Source organism: Aspergillus puulaauensis, chromosome 3, assembly GCF_016861865.1.
Source record: "Aspergillus puulaauensis MK2 DNA, chromosome 3, nearly complete sequence".
Classification (NCBI taxonomy): domain Eukaryota; kingdom Fungi; phylum Ascomycota; class Eurotiomycetes; order Eurotiales; family Aspergillaceae; genus Aspergillus; species Aspergillus puulaauensis.
In genome coordinates, this window is record NC_054859.1 from 1662981 (window position 1) to 1678126 (window position 15146).

The 15146-nt window shown below is 50.6% G+C and overlaps 6 protein-coding genes across 6 annotated transcripts; 5 read left to right on the plus strand and 1 right to left on the minus strand.

The window, feature by feature from the left end:
- Positions 1 to 398: 398 nt before the first annotated feature.
- Positions 399 to 1046, plus strand: APUU_30663S (uncharacterized protein; the record flags this gene model as incomplete). The annotated part of the gene is made up of 1 exon (XM_041701781.1): positions 399 to 1046. The coding sequence occupies one exon, from the start codon at positions 399 to 401 to the stop codon at positions 1044 to 1046; it is 648 nt and encodes a 215-aa protein (XP_041554632.1).
- Positions 1047 to 3714: 2668 nt separating this feature from the next.
- On the plus strand, positions 3715 to 8866 carry APUU_30664S (LipA and NB-ARC domain protein; the record flags this gene model as incomplete). The annotated part of the gene is made up of 3 exons (XM_041701782.1): positions 3715 to 4017; positions 4376 to 5090; positions 5427 to 8866. 3 exons carry the CDS (start codon positions 3715 to 3717, stop codon positions 8864 to 8866), a joined length of 4458 nt encoding a protein of 1485 aa, XP_041554633.1.
- Positions 8867 to 9726: 860 nt separating this feature from the next.
- APUU_30666S (uncharacterized protein) lies at positions 9727 to 10240 on the plus strand (the record flags this gene model as incomplete). Its single annotated transcript, XM_041701783.1, has 2 exons — positions 9727 to 9946; positions 10020 to 10240. 2 exons carry the CDS (start codon positions 9727 to 9729, stop codon positions 10238 to 10240), a joined length of 441 nt encoding a protein of 146 aa, XP_041554634.1.
- A 166-nt stretch (positions 10241 to 10406) lies between these two features.
- APUU_30665A (putative FHA domain protein SNIP1) lies at positions 10407 to 11405 on the minus strand (the record flags this gene model as incomplete). The annotated part of the gene is made up of 1 exon (XM_041701784.1): positions 10407 to 11405. One exon carries the CDS (start codon positions 11403 to 11405, stop codon positions 10407 to 10409), a length of 999 nt encoding a protein of 332 aa, XP_041554635.1.
- Positions 11406 to 11487: 82 nt separating this feature from the next.
- On the plus strand, positions 11488 to 12513 carry APUU_30667S (J domain-containing protein; the record flags this gene model as incomplete). The annotated part of the gene is made up of 1 exon (XM_041701786.1): positions 11488 to 12513. One exon carries the CDS (start codon positions 11488 to 11490, stop codon positions 12511 to 12513), a length of 1026 nt encoding a protein of 341 aa, XP_041554636.1.
- Positions 12514 to 13103: 590 nt separating this feature from the next.
- On the plus strand, positions 13104 to 14891 carry fmqE (MFS-type transporter fmqE; the record flags this gene model as incomplete). Its single annotated transcript, XM_041701787.1, has 5 exons — positions 13104 to 13260; positions 13311 to 13681; positions 13738 to 13928; positions 13989 to 14480; positions 14534 to 14891. 5 exons carry the CDS (start codon positions 13104 to 13106, stop codon positions 14889 to 14891), a joined length of 1569 nt encoding a protein of 522 aa, XP_041554637.1.
- Positions 14892 to 15146: the final 255 nt, after the last annotated feature.

A 15146-nucleotide genomic window follows, 5' to 3' on the forward strand; every position in this document is an offset into this window, starting at 1 on the left:
GTACATCTCCAGGTACCGGAGGCAAGTTTGCCTGATAGGTGAGGAAAGAGCCCTTCAGTCGACCTTTGGGATGGTGCGGCTAAATGTTTGCTAGGTACGTTGTATACTCGACGACCGAGAAAAAGATTCTATGGAGCAAATATTTCGACGGCCCCGGCACATCCGGGCGACCCATTCCGATTCTCCTTGGAAAGAGTTCAATCTATTGTATGAGGGAGATCGAGGATGAATATACGATATACACGTACGACATTAGATCCGGCAAATTTCTCTACGAATCGCCTAAATATCCTCTATATCCGATGCACCGGACGACAACTGACGGTCTCGGGACCCATATTGGTTTTCAGGTTGTCCTCGTCAATGGCGGAAAAGAGCTTCTTCTAGGAAAACGAACAATGAATAGTCAACCCTATGAGACCATGTTTCATATTATCGACGGTGAAACTGGGATCAAACTCCACAGTGTGACTTATCCCCATTGTTGGTCTTGCCTCTTATACCCTGATCCGATATCTGCCCACGTTGTCGTTGTTTTCGATTTATACTCTACTGTCCGGTGGAACAGGATGTTGAAGAACCTTAGAACATTCTCCATCATACAAAAGTTCTCTTATCAAGATGAGAAGCCTACCTCATTCTCCCTGGTATCTACAGAGGTTGTGTTTCCCCCAAACATTCAATACAAGCCCTATGGATATTCGTCTCTCGATCCTCTCAGCATGACCGGGGTCTGCTGTTTTGATGGTCATGATGACGGCGCCCAAGGCAGTGCGATAGCTCCAACCAGGGATAAGGATTTTCTGTTTGTTGCAGCAGATGTGCTTCGACAGAGTTACCCAAAAAATGACCCACCCCCTCTTAATCAATGTTTTGTTTTTGGACGAGGAAAATCAATGACTCTCCCCCCACGGCCCGAGTTTGGTCGTCACGAACGCACTACGGCCGGTCTCCCTCAATTCTTCGAGGTCAAGGACCTACAATTCGGAGATGGGGGTCGCATGCATTTGTATTGCTATCCGGATACTTATATTTTCGAGTTCTGAATTTTGGGATCTAGACTTTTCAAACTGGAGGTTGAAACGGATAACTCCTTAGCCTTTACTGAGTATTCCGGTTTTAGGGCAAGGGTCCAAGACGGTGCCATTTTCCATGCTAGATTTTAGCCACTTTTTTTTTTCTCGTGATTTTTTGACTGGCCAAATACTCAATTCCTCCTACTAAGAACATGATCTCAACGAGACTGCTGTCTCCTGAAATGCTGGTGGCTGTAGTATGAGGGGAATAAAGATTTCGAGGTGGCCACGGAAGCGGCTTGGAAGCTGCATCTCTTATTGACAGTCATTTCAAAGGAAACCTATTATATTCAAATCAATTTTTTTTTCCTACGAATATTGGATGAGTGTAGTCGCTGGTATGTCTTGGAAACGCATGTCTAATATGCCTGCATTACAATCTTCATAAGCAAGAATATATGGAGTTGCTATTTTGAATTTATATCACCCAGAAATCTTCACCACCCTATACCAAGTTTCCTTTATATCAGCACCACGAAGGACACCTGCACTTTAAAATATATCCACAATAACAACATCCATTAGCCTGTCAACCCGACATCCAGAGTTCTTACTCTATTCTCTGCAAAAACCCTCCTCCCAGCACCACCACTGGCTCCAATTTCCATAGAGCCATATCCTGTCCACGCACTAGAAACACAGCAGTGCTGCAAACATCACTCCGACAAGTAAAAAACAAAAATCAATGAACATCGGAACCCTGCTTGCTTATTGTGACCTTTCCTGTTAGATGAGTTTCTTGAAGAAGGCGTTGCCAACAGGAACCTTAAGAGCGATACATGAGAGTGCTGATTAAAAAAGTTGATGTATATATAGTCTGGCAGCGTAACACATTATCCACTGCAGTAAATTGCATTTCTGGCAGTCATATGCTATAAATTATTCCTGAAGCACTATTATTCAAAGACCTGTGAACCATAACATGGCATGCTATGTGCAAGCTGCACGATAGCCCTAGGTCACGTGCACTTCTTGTAGATGAGATTGACAGATTCAACCATATTCACGGTGAGCTTACTCTGTATAGTGGTATTTCTTTCCACCGATATTGAACATCAATACAACGTAGCCAGGGAGTGGTGCAATGATTGTATTATCCACTTTCCATTACCCTCCACGCTTGGTGGTTTTGTGGTAGGTGTTGGAGGCCATGGCGGTGTATGTATCTAAGTATGTGACTACAGAAGCACCAAATTGATGATATAGAAGGGATAAATAATCATATTAAGGGCGGAGTACCAAGTTAAATATTGTGAGTCGTGTCTACCGGGTATAGAGACGTCTTGAGGAGACGACAAGATGGATTGGTATGGTCACAAATAATGACTCTCCTGGTTTGCCGTATACTTCATCTCGTTGTATAAGCCAGGGCATCAGATGTTCCGCAACTTGTAGATATAAAATGCTGTCAGTATCGCTTTTTCATGGCTTTTTGATATCCAGCTCAGTTTTATATCGCCACAGATCCCTTGCCGACCTTCTGTTCCGTTGCCCACAAGTCAGGTCCAGCTTGGTCTCGGAGCTTCGCTGGTAAGGCCACCGACTTCGACGAGAAACACGAAGATCCTCCAAGTTTTGGTACCATCTTCAATCCACTCGTATTCCCCGATCATTTCACCCACGCGGGATCGCGGGCGGGCACATTGAACGCCTGTTTCGTCGGCGTAGAAACAGACGTTAAGTAAAAGGTCGAGCGGTCGGCGGACGAGTGTGCTCCAGGGGTCTCAATATCACAAGCTAGAGAACGAACGATCTACAGACGTCGAAGTATACTCTGAGTAGAGCACTGGTGGTGCGTCCTGGCCGAGGATGATTGGTGCCTGGAGAGGCAGACACTGGATCCTGGTGGATTGCCCGGTCCGATCCAGGCGCGGGCGCCCGGATCCTTGGTTTGCTGCAGGAGATTCCACGAATGCGATCGGTGATTTGCTGCGCCCAGGCTGTTGCTTTGTATAGATCGGGGCGCGGTCAGCATCACTGGGGCCATCTGAGGTAACTGGTTGCGTGGCACAGCGACGGCATTCCCGCTGCCTGCAGACTGACTGCTGCATGTCATTCCCCCATAATTGCTGCGATTTGGCGGGATCGGGCGGGTGCCACAGCCCCTCAACCCCAGGGCTTAAACATAGAAACCGACAGGTCAAGTTAGTGCGTTACTTCCTGCGCCCTGTGAGTCAGGTTCCCGCGAGTCATCCACGGGGCTGCAGGCAAACTACGGAGCCTGGTGAGATCACCAAAGGGGCCGGCCGCGCCTGACTGGTGACCTTGAAGGTCATGCTGCACCTTCACGCAGTCGCCAGATTTCACTGCACGCTTGTGGCAATAGTTGGATCCTCCAGGAGAGCCGCACAGCACAGACTGTCATTCGCCTGGCGACACGAGGTGATCAACAACGACTAATTCCACAGCCTGCCGATCCGCGGGGAGCTGCATCTCTCATCTCTGCATCTCTGTCTCTCCATCCTCCATCTCTCATCTTCCCATATAACTGGCTCCCCATCCCAGGTACCTTTCCAAGCTCCGATCTCCTTTTTTCCGCACCCCCGCGGCCCTAATATCGCTTTTCTGCTTTTCAGCCATCTATGCACTCGCGTAGGTAAACCACACCATTTCCAGGCCACTGCCTAGCTCTCCCGCGATGGACCTCGCATCGCGCATTCGGCAGTTCGGCCTGAACGTCGTCTACCAGGCGCCAAACCCGGTCGTTGATATCGTCTTCGTTCATGGACTCAACGGCCATCCTCATCGCACCTGGACCTCGTCCAATACAGACACCTTCTGGCCGGCCGACCTGCTGCCTGATGTTATGAGCCAGACCCCGGTCAGGATTCTGTCCTACGGGTATAACGCCAATGTCACCTCGTTTACGGACGGTGCGTCCAAGGATCGTATTTTGAATCATTCTGAAACCCTTGCTGCAAACCTTGCCGCGAATAGAGAGGTACGTGTTTTCACTTCGTGTCTGCTGCACGCCGTGTTCGTGTTTTTATTGCTTTTGTTTGTGCTTTGTGTCCTCTACACTTGCCCCGTGTTTTATAGCATCGAGTAACGTCCTCTACCTGTTATCAACTCCCCGTCGTTTGCTGTGTTTCAGCAATGATTCCCGTTTCTTTGCTGGCTTTATAACCGAACATGTTTTACTCTTCGTATAATAACCCCGTTGTGTGATTGTGTTGTTTTGCTCCTTGCCCATAACTTCCTTCGCGGTTTACCGTGCGGCTTCCTCGTTCCCCCCTGGCCTTTTTCAATGCATGGTGCTTCTTTCTTTTGGTATACCGCTGACAAGTATCCTTGTTCAGATCAAAAATTGCTCTGAACGGCCAATCATTTTCGTTTGCCACTCGCTGGGTGGCTTGGTCGTGAAGCGCGCCCTAATTTACTCTCGAAGTCTTACCAACGAGAAGGTCGAGCATCTCCGCTCGATCTATGTCTCGACTTATGGCATTTTGTTCCTAGGGACTCCGCACAACGGATCTGAAGTTGCAAAATGGGGCTTGCTTTTGCAGAATATCTGTTCTGCAGTGCTTCCTAGGAAGTTCATGGATTCTTCGCCTCACCTCGTCAGGGCTCTCAAAACTAATAATGAGACTCTGCAAAACATTAACAGTCTCTTTACTGACATGATTCCCCGTTTTCATATCGGTTTCTTCCACGAGACTCTTCCTACTGATGTCAAGGGGACCAAGGAGCTGATTGTAGACGAGAGTTCTGCGGCACCTTTTGCGGACGGCGTCGAGAGGATGGGAATCGAAGCCGACCACAGTCATATGTGTAAGTTTGATGACGAGACCTCGCCTGGCTACGAGACCGTTGCAGTAGCCATTCTACGATACGCCCGTGATGCACCTGCTACAATCCAGGAAAGGTGGCGCGAAGAGGACAAAACTCGAATGATCATTAAGACCCAGAAGGCAAGAGAGATATTCGGGGACATTGCTGCACCCACCGGAGGGTCAGACCGTCAGGGGGGGGATAGGTCTCTTGGGGGGCAAGGCCCTAGTGACGCTCATACGGGTACGACTCTCCAGTCCCCAGGCACTGCACGTTCTATTACCATGAGGGAGCATGAAATCGAGGAACCTGTGGATGTTGAATCCGCATTTACCTTTAACCACCCTCGTTAATCTACGTTCGCAATATTTGTTCTGTCACTTTCCTCGAACCTTTGTTATTCCACGTCGTCCACATATAGGATCCAGCTGTAGCTTCTGATGGGGCCTAGTTGTTCCTATGTGGCCGTGGTTATCGTTCTTTCCTGTTTCATGTGCAAATGAGAATGCTTTCACGCTTTACATGTACCCTAGCTTCAATCCTTAACAAAGTTCTTGTGCTGACTTTCGTTCCTCTTAGTTAATCCTCCTGTACAACTCCCGTATTTACCGGCTCCGGAAAAAAAGTCTCATCCACCATCCATAGAAGATAGTATGGACTTGACATCTTCTCGCTCGCTTCACAGGGAGCCCGTCTGGGTGGCACCCCCAGGATTCCACCGCAATGCGGCGTTTTTTGGTATGACGCGAGAACTGGATATCCTACACACGAGGCTTTTCAAGGCAAAGAGACGTTCAGAAAATCTGATGGCAGTGCTGATCTCTGGGGTTCCGGGATCGGGAAAATCGCATCTTGCTCGTCAATACGTTTGGAATCATCGCGACGATTACCCAGGAGGTATATTTTGGGTCGATGCGAAGAGCCGCCAGTCCACATTCAAGTGTTTTTGGGATATTGCCCAAGCAGCTACCTTGACTGACGGCCAAGAATTTCAGAGCTCCGACACCAAATCGTCTAGTAGGTATGTTGAGGCAGTCCGCCACTGGATGCAGTCGCGGCAGGAATGGCTCCTCGTTTTCGATGGGGTGAGTTTTGGACGCGATGAGGACATAAATGACTTCAAGCAGTTCCTTCCATTCAAGGAGAAATGCGGTATCATTTATACATCGGTTGATAAAACTCTACGGAAGAAACAACGTTTATACGAGCCATACTCCCTTACAGTGTCTCCACTTGAAGTTGAAGATGCATGCAAGCTTCTCTTCAAGGATCTGGGCATTAAACGGCCCACCAAGGATCAAGCTCGCAAGGCAACGGAAGTGGTAATCCACTACGAATGCCTGCCCTTGGCTATCCATGCTATCAGTCACCGGCTGAGTGCAACGGGAAAACCGATTGAGAAGTACCATATCCACTCGCATTTCACGGACGAGAAGCTTGCCGAGCCATTTTTAAGCATCATGCATGATCTATATCGCGGCGAACATTTTGAGGCACTCAACCTCATTAACCTTTTGTCGTTCCTCGGCCACCATGTCCCGGTTGGATTGATAACACTGGGAAAGTCGTTCTTGCACGCCTGGAACATCGACGTTTTCACTAGTAGCCGGCCAGGTGACCACGGGGACCTTGACACGACCCTGGGAGTTTTGATCCGCTACGGACTTATCGAGAGGACTTCAGACATGTATCCATTGCTTCAGACACCTACATCGCCACTATCCGAAAAATATCCAGTGGACTTGAAGGCGGTTATTCCCGACTTGTCAGAATCCCAGACTGAGAGCAGCAGCCAAGAGGGATTTTTCGCTACATTCCAAAACTCCGGTGTCTCCGATGTCGTCAAGATCCATAGCGTAGTCCAAGGTTTCTGCCGTGACGAGCTCAAAATAATTGATAAAGAGCTCAAGGCCGCTGCGGGATTCCACAAAGGACAAGCCACCGGACAAAGCACTGGATATTATGACTCCTGGCTGATCGTTGCTACCAACGTCCTTTGTACATCGTTTGAGTGCGCCAAATGCCGCATGGACCGCGTTGATGACTGCGGCTCGGTCAAGGACTATCGCGAATACGAAACTCATGTATCGCAGTTAATGAAGAATTACCCCAAGAGGACCGCCGATAGCAGAGTCAGCGACGCACAGAAGCAGTTGAAGGAGGTCTTGAGGACCATCCGTAGCGAGATTGTCCGGATTTCACCAAACTCTTCACAGGAATCTGTTCGCAAGCATCGCTCTGTCTTTGACCGATCGAGCAGCTCGTCATCTTTTCCAGATTCAACAGTCGACGATGGGCCGTCTCGTCAATTGACCCTGGATTTCAGTGATGTCGTACCTGTGAGATCCGAATCGCCTCAGGAGGCCAAGCTCTCGCCTCCACAAGTCAATCTGGGCCCTATAATTCCTCACATTTTCAGAAACTCGAGCAGCCAAATTAAAGAAGATTTCCTGAAAGAAGAGGCACTCTTGAAGGATGGATACATGACCGATGATGAATCCGCCAGGGCCAGATCTCCAGCCATGTCGCAAATGAGCCACTCAACCGAGCGGCCAAAACCATCGCAGTCTGCTAGTCCTCGCCAACACACCGACGACGAGGGATGGCACGTTGTCCAGAACCCTTCCAAGGCCAAACCAGCCCCGAAATCAAAGGTGCCAAGGTCGCTACAAAAGCACAAGAGGGGTCTTAAATTCCCCCGTGGGATTGGAAACTCCAAACCTGCGGCTCCGGTTCTTCATAGGACACCTGCACAGTGGAGGAGCGGATCAGGTGGTAGCGGCCCTCTGAGTGAGCTCAGCCCCCATAGGACAGCATCCGAAGCCCTATCCGCTGTCAATAAAGCAAATAGCCCGACCCAGCCAAGGGGATATGACTTTGGTCAAACTTTACCACAGGGAAAGAAGGAAAATGCACCTACCTATGCATACGTTGCGTCGAAGCTAGCTGGGGAGCCTATGCCCTCGGCAATGAACCAACGGTCTTCTTCCTCGCCCGGTGCAAGACAACGCCCGGTTTTCTCGATGCTTCAAAGCAGGGCTTCGGATGACTCACTATCGAGCAACCCAGCATTCTCGGCGATGTCCGCCGAACCGATGGTCCAGTCAACATACAGCGAGCCGGACCACGGACTCATGCAGCAAATGAATGCTGTGGATCTGAGCTCCCAATATCCTGGCATTCAATTCGGTAGCAGGCAAGTTGTCCAGGCAGATCTCTCCGCAAGCACCCCAATCCTCGGGCTTCCTTACGAGAGCAACATTGAAGTCAGTGCCCCTCAACGCCGTGTGCAACGCGCTGCGACTCCGGCTTTTAGTAGCAAGTCCTCGACAAATCTGAGTAACCCACATCCATCTGCAATCATGCCTGGGGCATCCCCTCCCTCGGACCATGCGCCTGAAATAATGTCGCGCAATCCCTCAGGTCAATCTCATCAATCTCACCATTCCTGGTCTACCGAGCCGACGACCCTTCGGTATCCGACACGCATCTCACCACTCCCTTCAAACTTAGCCGCTGCCCCTGGGCCAACAGCGGGGGTGACATACCAGGTCGTGCAGAACCCGGAGCAACAAATCCTCGAAGGGGCTGGAAGTTGGGTCTCAGATCCGGAGATGAGACCGACAACACAGCGACAGTATCCCCATGCGGCTGATAGCTCATACGCTGCTGTAGTGCAACGACAATTCAAGCCTCCACAAAACCCACACGCTGCAGTTCCCGATGCAATCTGGGGTACACCAGTGCCAGCCCCGGCACCTCCAGCTCTCCACTTCGGTGCGCACAGAGTCGACCTTGAGGCTGCGCGTCAGAGGCAGTACCAGCTCCAGGCAGCGCAGTCGCAGCATCATCACACCTATATTCATGATAACCGTTCTGGACCACTGTTCACGATGCCACCACAGCAAACGGAGGCCGCATACCCCCAGGGGTACCTAATGAGAGGCGATAACCGAGTGCGTGCGAGGAGCGGGAGCACGCCTTCCACCCAGTATCCCGGGCTCGGATTGGACTACTGACGAACAACAATCACATTACGCAAGGATTGATTACCTTGTGGATGGGGACCGAGGAAATGGAAAATGGAGCAAAAAGAAAATCAAAACAAAACAGAAAATAACGAAAGAAAGATAGATATGGATGAGGCATAGGGCAGGTAAGGTTCGTTGCATACTCGAGGTGTTGGATTCGATGCATATTTTGTTTTTGCATACTTAACGGACAGGATACCCGGACATACATCATGCGCAGGGCATATTTTGCATTGCATTACATTGCATTTGCATGGCGATTAATACAGTGGAGCTGGGACGGATTCAAAGGGTCATTATTGACGGTGACATAGTACAAATTTAGGCGTTGTATTTTCGGGTGTTTTTAGGACGGTTCCAATTGTTTGTGTCTATACCACATTTCGGGTTCAAGTTCGGGTTCAAGTTCAAGCTGGCTTACATTTTGTGGGGTCAACGAAATTTCTTTGTATTTTTTAGAATACCAACACTACTGTTCAATTGTTGACATGAATGACATTTAATTATCTAAAAACTTGTCCTAAAAGTGCAGTAGATAGCCATAACCCGGTGTGGTGAGGTAGTTCCTTGGTCTATAGTTGGTCTGCGCCGACGTCACACTGACATGAGCTCCGTATGTATGACATCAACTGAAGTCAAGCAACAGGCCATGACCACAGCACAGAACCACATGCAACACAGCTGGAAACCTATATATAGGGGCAAGAACTAAAATTATTTAACTTCTATTTCATTCAAACCAAACTCAACGAACTATTCCCATAATCGGACCAAACTACCTCCTACAACCTAAAACCTAAAACCTAAGCCTTACATCAACAAACACAACAACAACGACGACGACGACAATGTCCTTCATCACCCGCCTCACAACCACCGCCCGCACTGCCGCCCCGTCGGCCAGAATTACCACAAACACAATCACACCATCTCTCGCAGTCTCAGGGCAGAGACTCGTCTCGTCGACGGTCCCGCGCGACAGCGGCCCCGTCGACGCCACAAAAGAGACTCTCAAGAAGGCCGATAGGAAGGTTTCGGATGCTGCTGTGAAGGGTATCGAGACTGGCGGTATGTTTTTTCTTCTCCTTTCCCCCCCTCTTCTTGTGCCGTGTTGGACAGTTGCTGATTACTTATCTTGCAGAGGCCGCCGCGCAGAAGGTCAAGGATTCTGTTGGATCCGGCAGTGCTAAGGGCGAGGCGGAGAGGAAGGCTAGCGAATTGAAGGGTGATGCTGAGGAGTTGGCCGGGAAGGGGAAGGGGAAGGCCGAAGAGATAGCTGGGAAAGGGAAGGGGAAGGCCGAGGAGGTAGCTGGTGAGGCGAAGGGGAAGGCTAAGGAGGCTGCGAGAGAGTTCAAGTCATGAAAGGCTGATTACTCGTGGATTCCTCGGCCGAGAAATTGAATTTGAGCGATGTTGTCTGTCCGTCCTTGAGAAAAAGGCGTTGACGTTGACTCTTATCATTGTACAGTAGTATTTTCAATATTGATTGCAAATGATTGATATGTGACCATATTGCATTCACCGACTATTAACCAGGCTGCGTGAGCATAAGGACGTATTCGCGAGAACTGTTTCCAAACTGCAGCATATCCTTATCCCGCAGTTCGATGTATCGTCCGCCAGGGATCACATCCCCGTTAACTTTTGAGCCATTGGCGCTCTCCAGATCAATCGCGTACGGCTTGACCTTGCCAATGCGATCCCCAAACTCGTTCCTTTTCTCGACATGCCGGAACTGGATAGCCGCATGCTGCTTTGAACAACTCGGGTGGTCAAGCGGAAAGTCCACAACCAGTCGCTCGCGCCCGATAAGCCAGCAACTCCGCTCATTCAGTTCTACCATTTCCAGCAGGTCCTTGCCCTTGAAGACGTAGAGCCGCCAGGACTCCTTCGGCGGTGGCTTTCGCGCTTCCGCTGGTTCATGGTATTTAAGTACGACTGCGTCGCCGTTGACATCAACCGTGTTGCTCTCGGCGGCTAGACGCCCTGTATTTCCGAAATTGGGCTTCTCCTTCTCTGGCGGCGGGGCGCTACCCTCGCCCGAAGCTTCATTCTTGTATGCGTCTTGTTGAGAGGGCAGCGGTGCCTTTGAGCGAGCCGGGGCGCGCGAAGACGGCGTTCCAGATCGTCTGTCCGGTGACCGTGACCTTGAATAACTCCGATGCCTCCGCGAGGGTCTCTCTTTGTGACTGTGTTCGCGATCACGATGTCTGCGATGTGAGCGTTCTCGTTCTTCCGGTGAGCGGTGTCTACGTCTTCGTCGGTCGTCGTCTAGGTCCTCTCCTCGCTCAGAGCGTTCGGGGTGGCGGCGCTCATATTCTTTCCGATGGCTTGTCCGGCTGGAGGGACTGCGCGATGACCCCCGTCTGGGACTGTCTTTTCGGGAGCTGCGATGGTGTCTGCGTGAGCTGCTGTCATAATCGTCGTCGCGGCGTCGCCGCCGGTCGCGGTCGCGATCAGGGCTTCGAGAGTCGGGTGACCGCCGCCGTCTGCGGTCCGAGTAGTCGTCTTCCCGTGGAGTAGGCATGATTTTGTATAGCGGGTGTTGTTGTGTTTAAGAACGGGAGCAATGATGTACATAAAAAGATGGAGCTTTGGTGGTGCACGTGATGAGCTCCGTCCCCGGATGGTCGGAGCTGCGGCGGCGACAACCAGCCCACCTCTCGATTGGAGCAAGTCCTCTCACTCCATGCATCCAAGGCACGCCTGGAGAAGTTCACACTCCTTCTCCTTTGGAAACATGCGGAATGCTCAGGAAGTCCAAGATTATAACCTATAACGGGTTGCTGCAGCTAGGCCAGTCCTATCCAGCCCCGCAGCCGCAGTCTTATGCGCACCACACCTCGCGGCTCTATGCCACAGCCCATAGCGACTTCTCAGAAAGGGACATCTCGTGGCCGTCGACACCCTCGTTTACTCCCTATGATATATTCGGCATAACCCGGGGCGCACCGTACTCGAAACATCGCTTCTACGAACTAGCCAAGGTCTACCACCCTGATCGCCCCTGCAACGGCCACCCATTATGCAAGGACATCTCTCCCGAAGTCAGACTCCAACGGTACCGCATCGTCGTTACAGCCCATGAAATCCTCTCAGACCCAAATAGGCGCGCAGCCTATGATCGGACGGGGATGGGCTGGAGCTTTAACCCTGTAGCCACCCACCGGCACACCCCGACTGGATCTCCCGACTCCGACCCGATCTTCTCCAACGCAACCTGGGAGGACTGGGAGCGATGGTATAACCGGAACGAACAGAAGCAGGAGACCGTCGTCGACCATTCGACATTCGTTACATTCGTCGTGCTTCTCTTCTTCATGGGCGCTGCCGTGCAGGCGTCGTGGATCACGCAGGTCAGCACCGGGTATGAGGATCGACTACGGGATCTCAACGAACAGTCGACGCGGTTCTTGAACGAGCGCCGCAGCAATACGGTTAATCAGATGGCGGGCTCGGATGCGAAGGTGCAGCATTTCCTGATTCGGAGGGATCCGTCGGGGTATGGGTTGAAGGAGGAAGAGCAGCCTGTCTATCATAACGTGCTTAAGCAGCGGAATGACTCTTCGTCCGAAGAGAGTAGCGCCGAGAAGGATGGCCAACCAAAAGAAGGTGGAGCTGGCCAAGCCCGTTGAGATTGAGGCAGGTCCTTGATCTCCACGTGCGATATGGCCAAATTACTTTATGCAAATGGTCTTGCGATCTGGTTCTCATTTCAACCCATACACTAGCATTGAACCGGAAATTATATACGCCATACAATATCAAACCGAACTTCTACACTCATAGTACCCGTTTCGTCGTAAGTAGGCCAAACTCGGATTGTCCGAGCCACAAATCGAGCAGGACTCGGCGAAAAACAGCCCGAATAAATGGGAAATATAGACTTTTATATTGCAAAAGCATGATTCTCGTGACGTTTCGGCTTGATTTGAGCTTGATGCACCTAACGGGTTATCCGACCTCCGGATATCCCAGGCTGACTTCATTGACTCTAGACCCGGACGGGTCAAGTAGTCTTCTTGGACGAATAGTATACATGATTCTATTTCTACTTGGTACATTGCAAACGAGTCATGGGAACTCCGCATGATCATCCCCGTGGGGAATCCTTTCCTTAATAGCCCGATCATCACCCCCACAGAACTTCTGCAGGTTCAACCGATTCTTTTATACCCACATCTGCCCAACACATTTAAGATCCAAGGACATGGTCTCAGGCATCATGGGAGACAAATACCACGAGGTCATGGCCGCTCACATCGAAAAGGCATTGAACAGCACCGACGATACTGCCGAGCGAGGCCGTCTCATCCAGGAGGAGGAGCGCCAGCTGAGTCTTTGGGCTACAATAAAACTACACCCCCGAGCAGTGCTAGCCTGTATGCTCACTCCAAGCTGTTTCCGGGACCCAGCTTAACACTTCAAATAGGTAGTGTGGCATTCACTGCTGGCGCCATGTTTGGTTATGATCAGATTTGCAACGGCTCCACCATTGCGATGCCGTCGTTCCTTATGTACTTTGGCAATACTGGGCCAAGTGGACTATACCTACCCTCTATCTGGACCTCGCTGTGGACGTCGATGACATCCTTACTGCAGGCTCTCGGGGCTATCTCTGTTGGTATGGTGTCTGATAGATTCGGCCGAAAGTGGCCTGGGGTTGCTGCAGGGATTATATCGCTTGCCGGGACTGCTGTTATCTACTACGCAAAGAGCAGAGGCGCTTTACTTGCGGGGAAGATGGTGTGTGGGTTGGCTCTTGGGGCCGGGATGGCTATTGGAACAACGTATGCGTCAGAGGTGAGTTCAGTTTGCTCGAGGTTGGTTGGATTGGATGTTTCTGATACTGGATACAGGTTGCACCACTGAAACTCCGCAGTCCTATTCAGACGGCACTCGTGCTCTTTATTGTCTTCATGCAGGGCCTGGCGCTTGGGATTGTGAGGATCTTTGTCCCTTACATGGATGAACAAGCCTTTCGAAATGTTTTTGCTATACAGTGGGCTGTTGGGGGTATCTTTGCGATTGCTTGCTTTTTGGCTCCTGAGTAAGATTATTTTTTGCTTATTTTAACGGGCCGACGAGATGCTTATTTTACTATATTTAGGTCTCCAATCTTCCTTATAAACGCCGGCCGCACAGATGAAGCAAAGAAAGTGATGACGAAGTTGTACAGCTCCAGATTCAGCATCGACGACCGACTCGCATACCTAGTCAAGACCATATCCGAAGAACAAGAGCAGCAAACGGTCTCTGCAGGCTCGTACTTTGATTGCTTCAAAGGGACCAACCTCAAGCGAACCCTCACCGTGATGTTCCTCTACAGCACCGCAAACCTCGGCGGTGCTGCCTTTCTCTCGCAGTCAATCTACTTCCTCCTTACCCTTGGACTGCCCGCTGTGCATGTATTCGATATTTCCATCGGGGGCTTTGCGCTGGCTATTGTCATCATAGTCTTAACTGGCGTCATAGGCAAGTTCCTAAGTAGACGGGCTATGCTCCTTGCTGGTTGCCTTATCAACCTCGTCTTCCTCCTAGTTATCGGCTGTCTCCACTACGCCCCGGGCATGGGGCCAGCCTGGGCTGTTGCTGTTTTGATGTGTGTCTTACCTCCTCTACACATTCCCATAGTATCCACTAATCCAAGAGCAGGAACATCCTCATCTCATTCCAAACCAGCCTAATGCAAGCCATCGGCTGGCCCATCGCGGCCGAAATATCCAGCTACCGACTGCGCATCAAGTCACTGTCCATCGGCGTGTTCGCGCAGACGCTCTCGACGTGGGTGATGACCTTTACAGTGCCGTACATGTACAACGTTGACTCGGGGAACCTGGGGGCACGCACTGCATTTCCGTTTGCTGGTATCACGGTCTTGCTTGTCATCGGGGCTTACCTGCTTGTTCCGGATACGACGGGCTTGACGACCGAGGAGATTGATCGGTTGTATGAGGATAAGGTTTCTGTGAGGAGGTTTGGCGGGTATGTGCCAGGGAGTAGTTCTACTTAATTCTACGGAGTACTTCGACCAGGTAATATTAGAAGTATTAAGAGAAAATGCTTAATACCTGAAACTGGCTTAGTTAACTAGTTACCTTACGATTCAGCCGCTCGCAAGCCGTACCAGTAGGTAGTGGATCCTCTTCAGCCGTCAACTCAGGCGGCCGTTTTTAGGCCGTCCACTATGACTGCATAGTCTGCAGGCGAAGGAACGCTTTTTCCTTCTTTTCGGAGGATCTATTCGTCGATAGCTTGACTTTAAGAT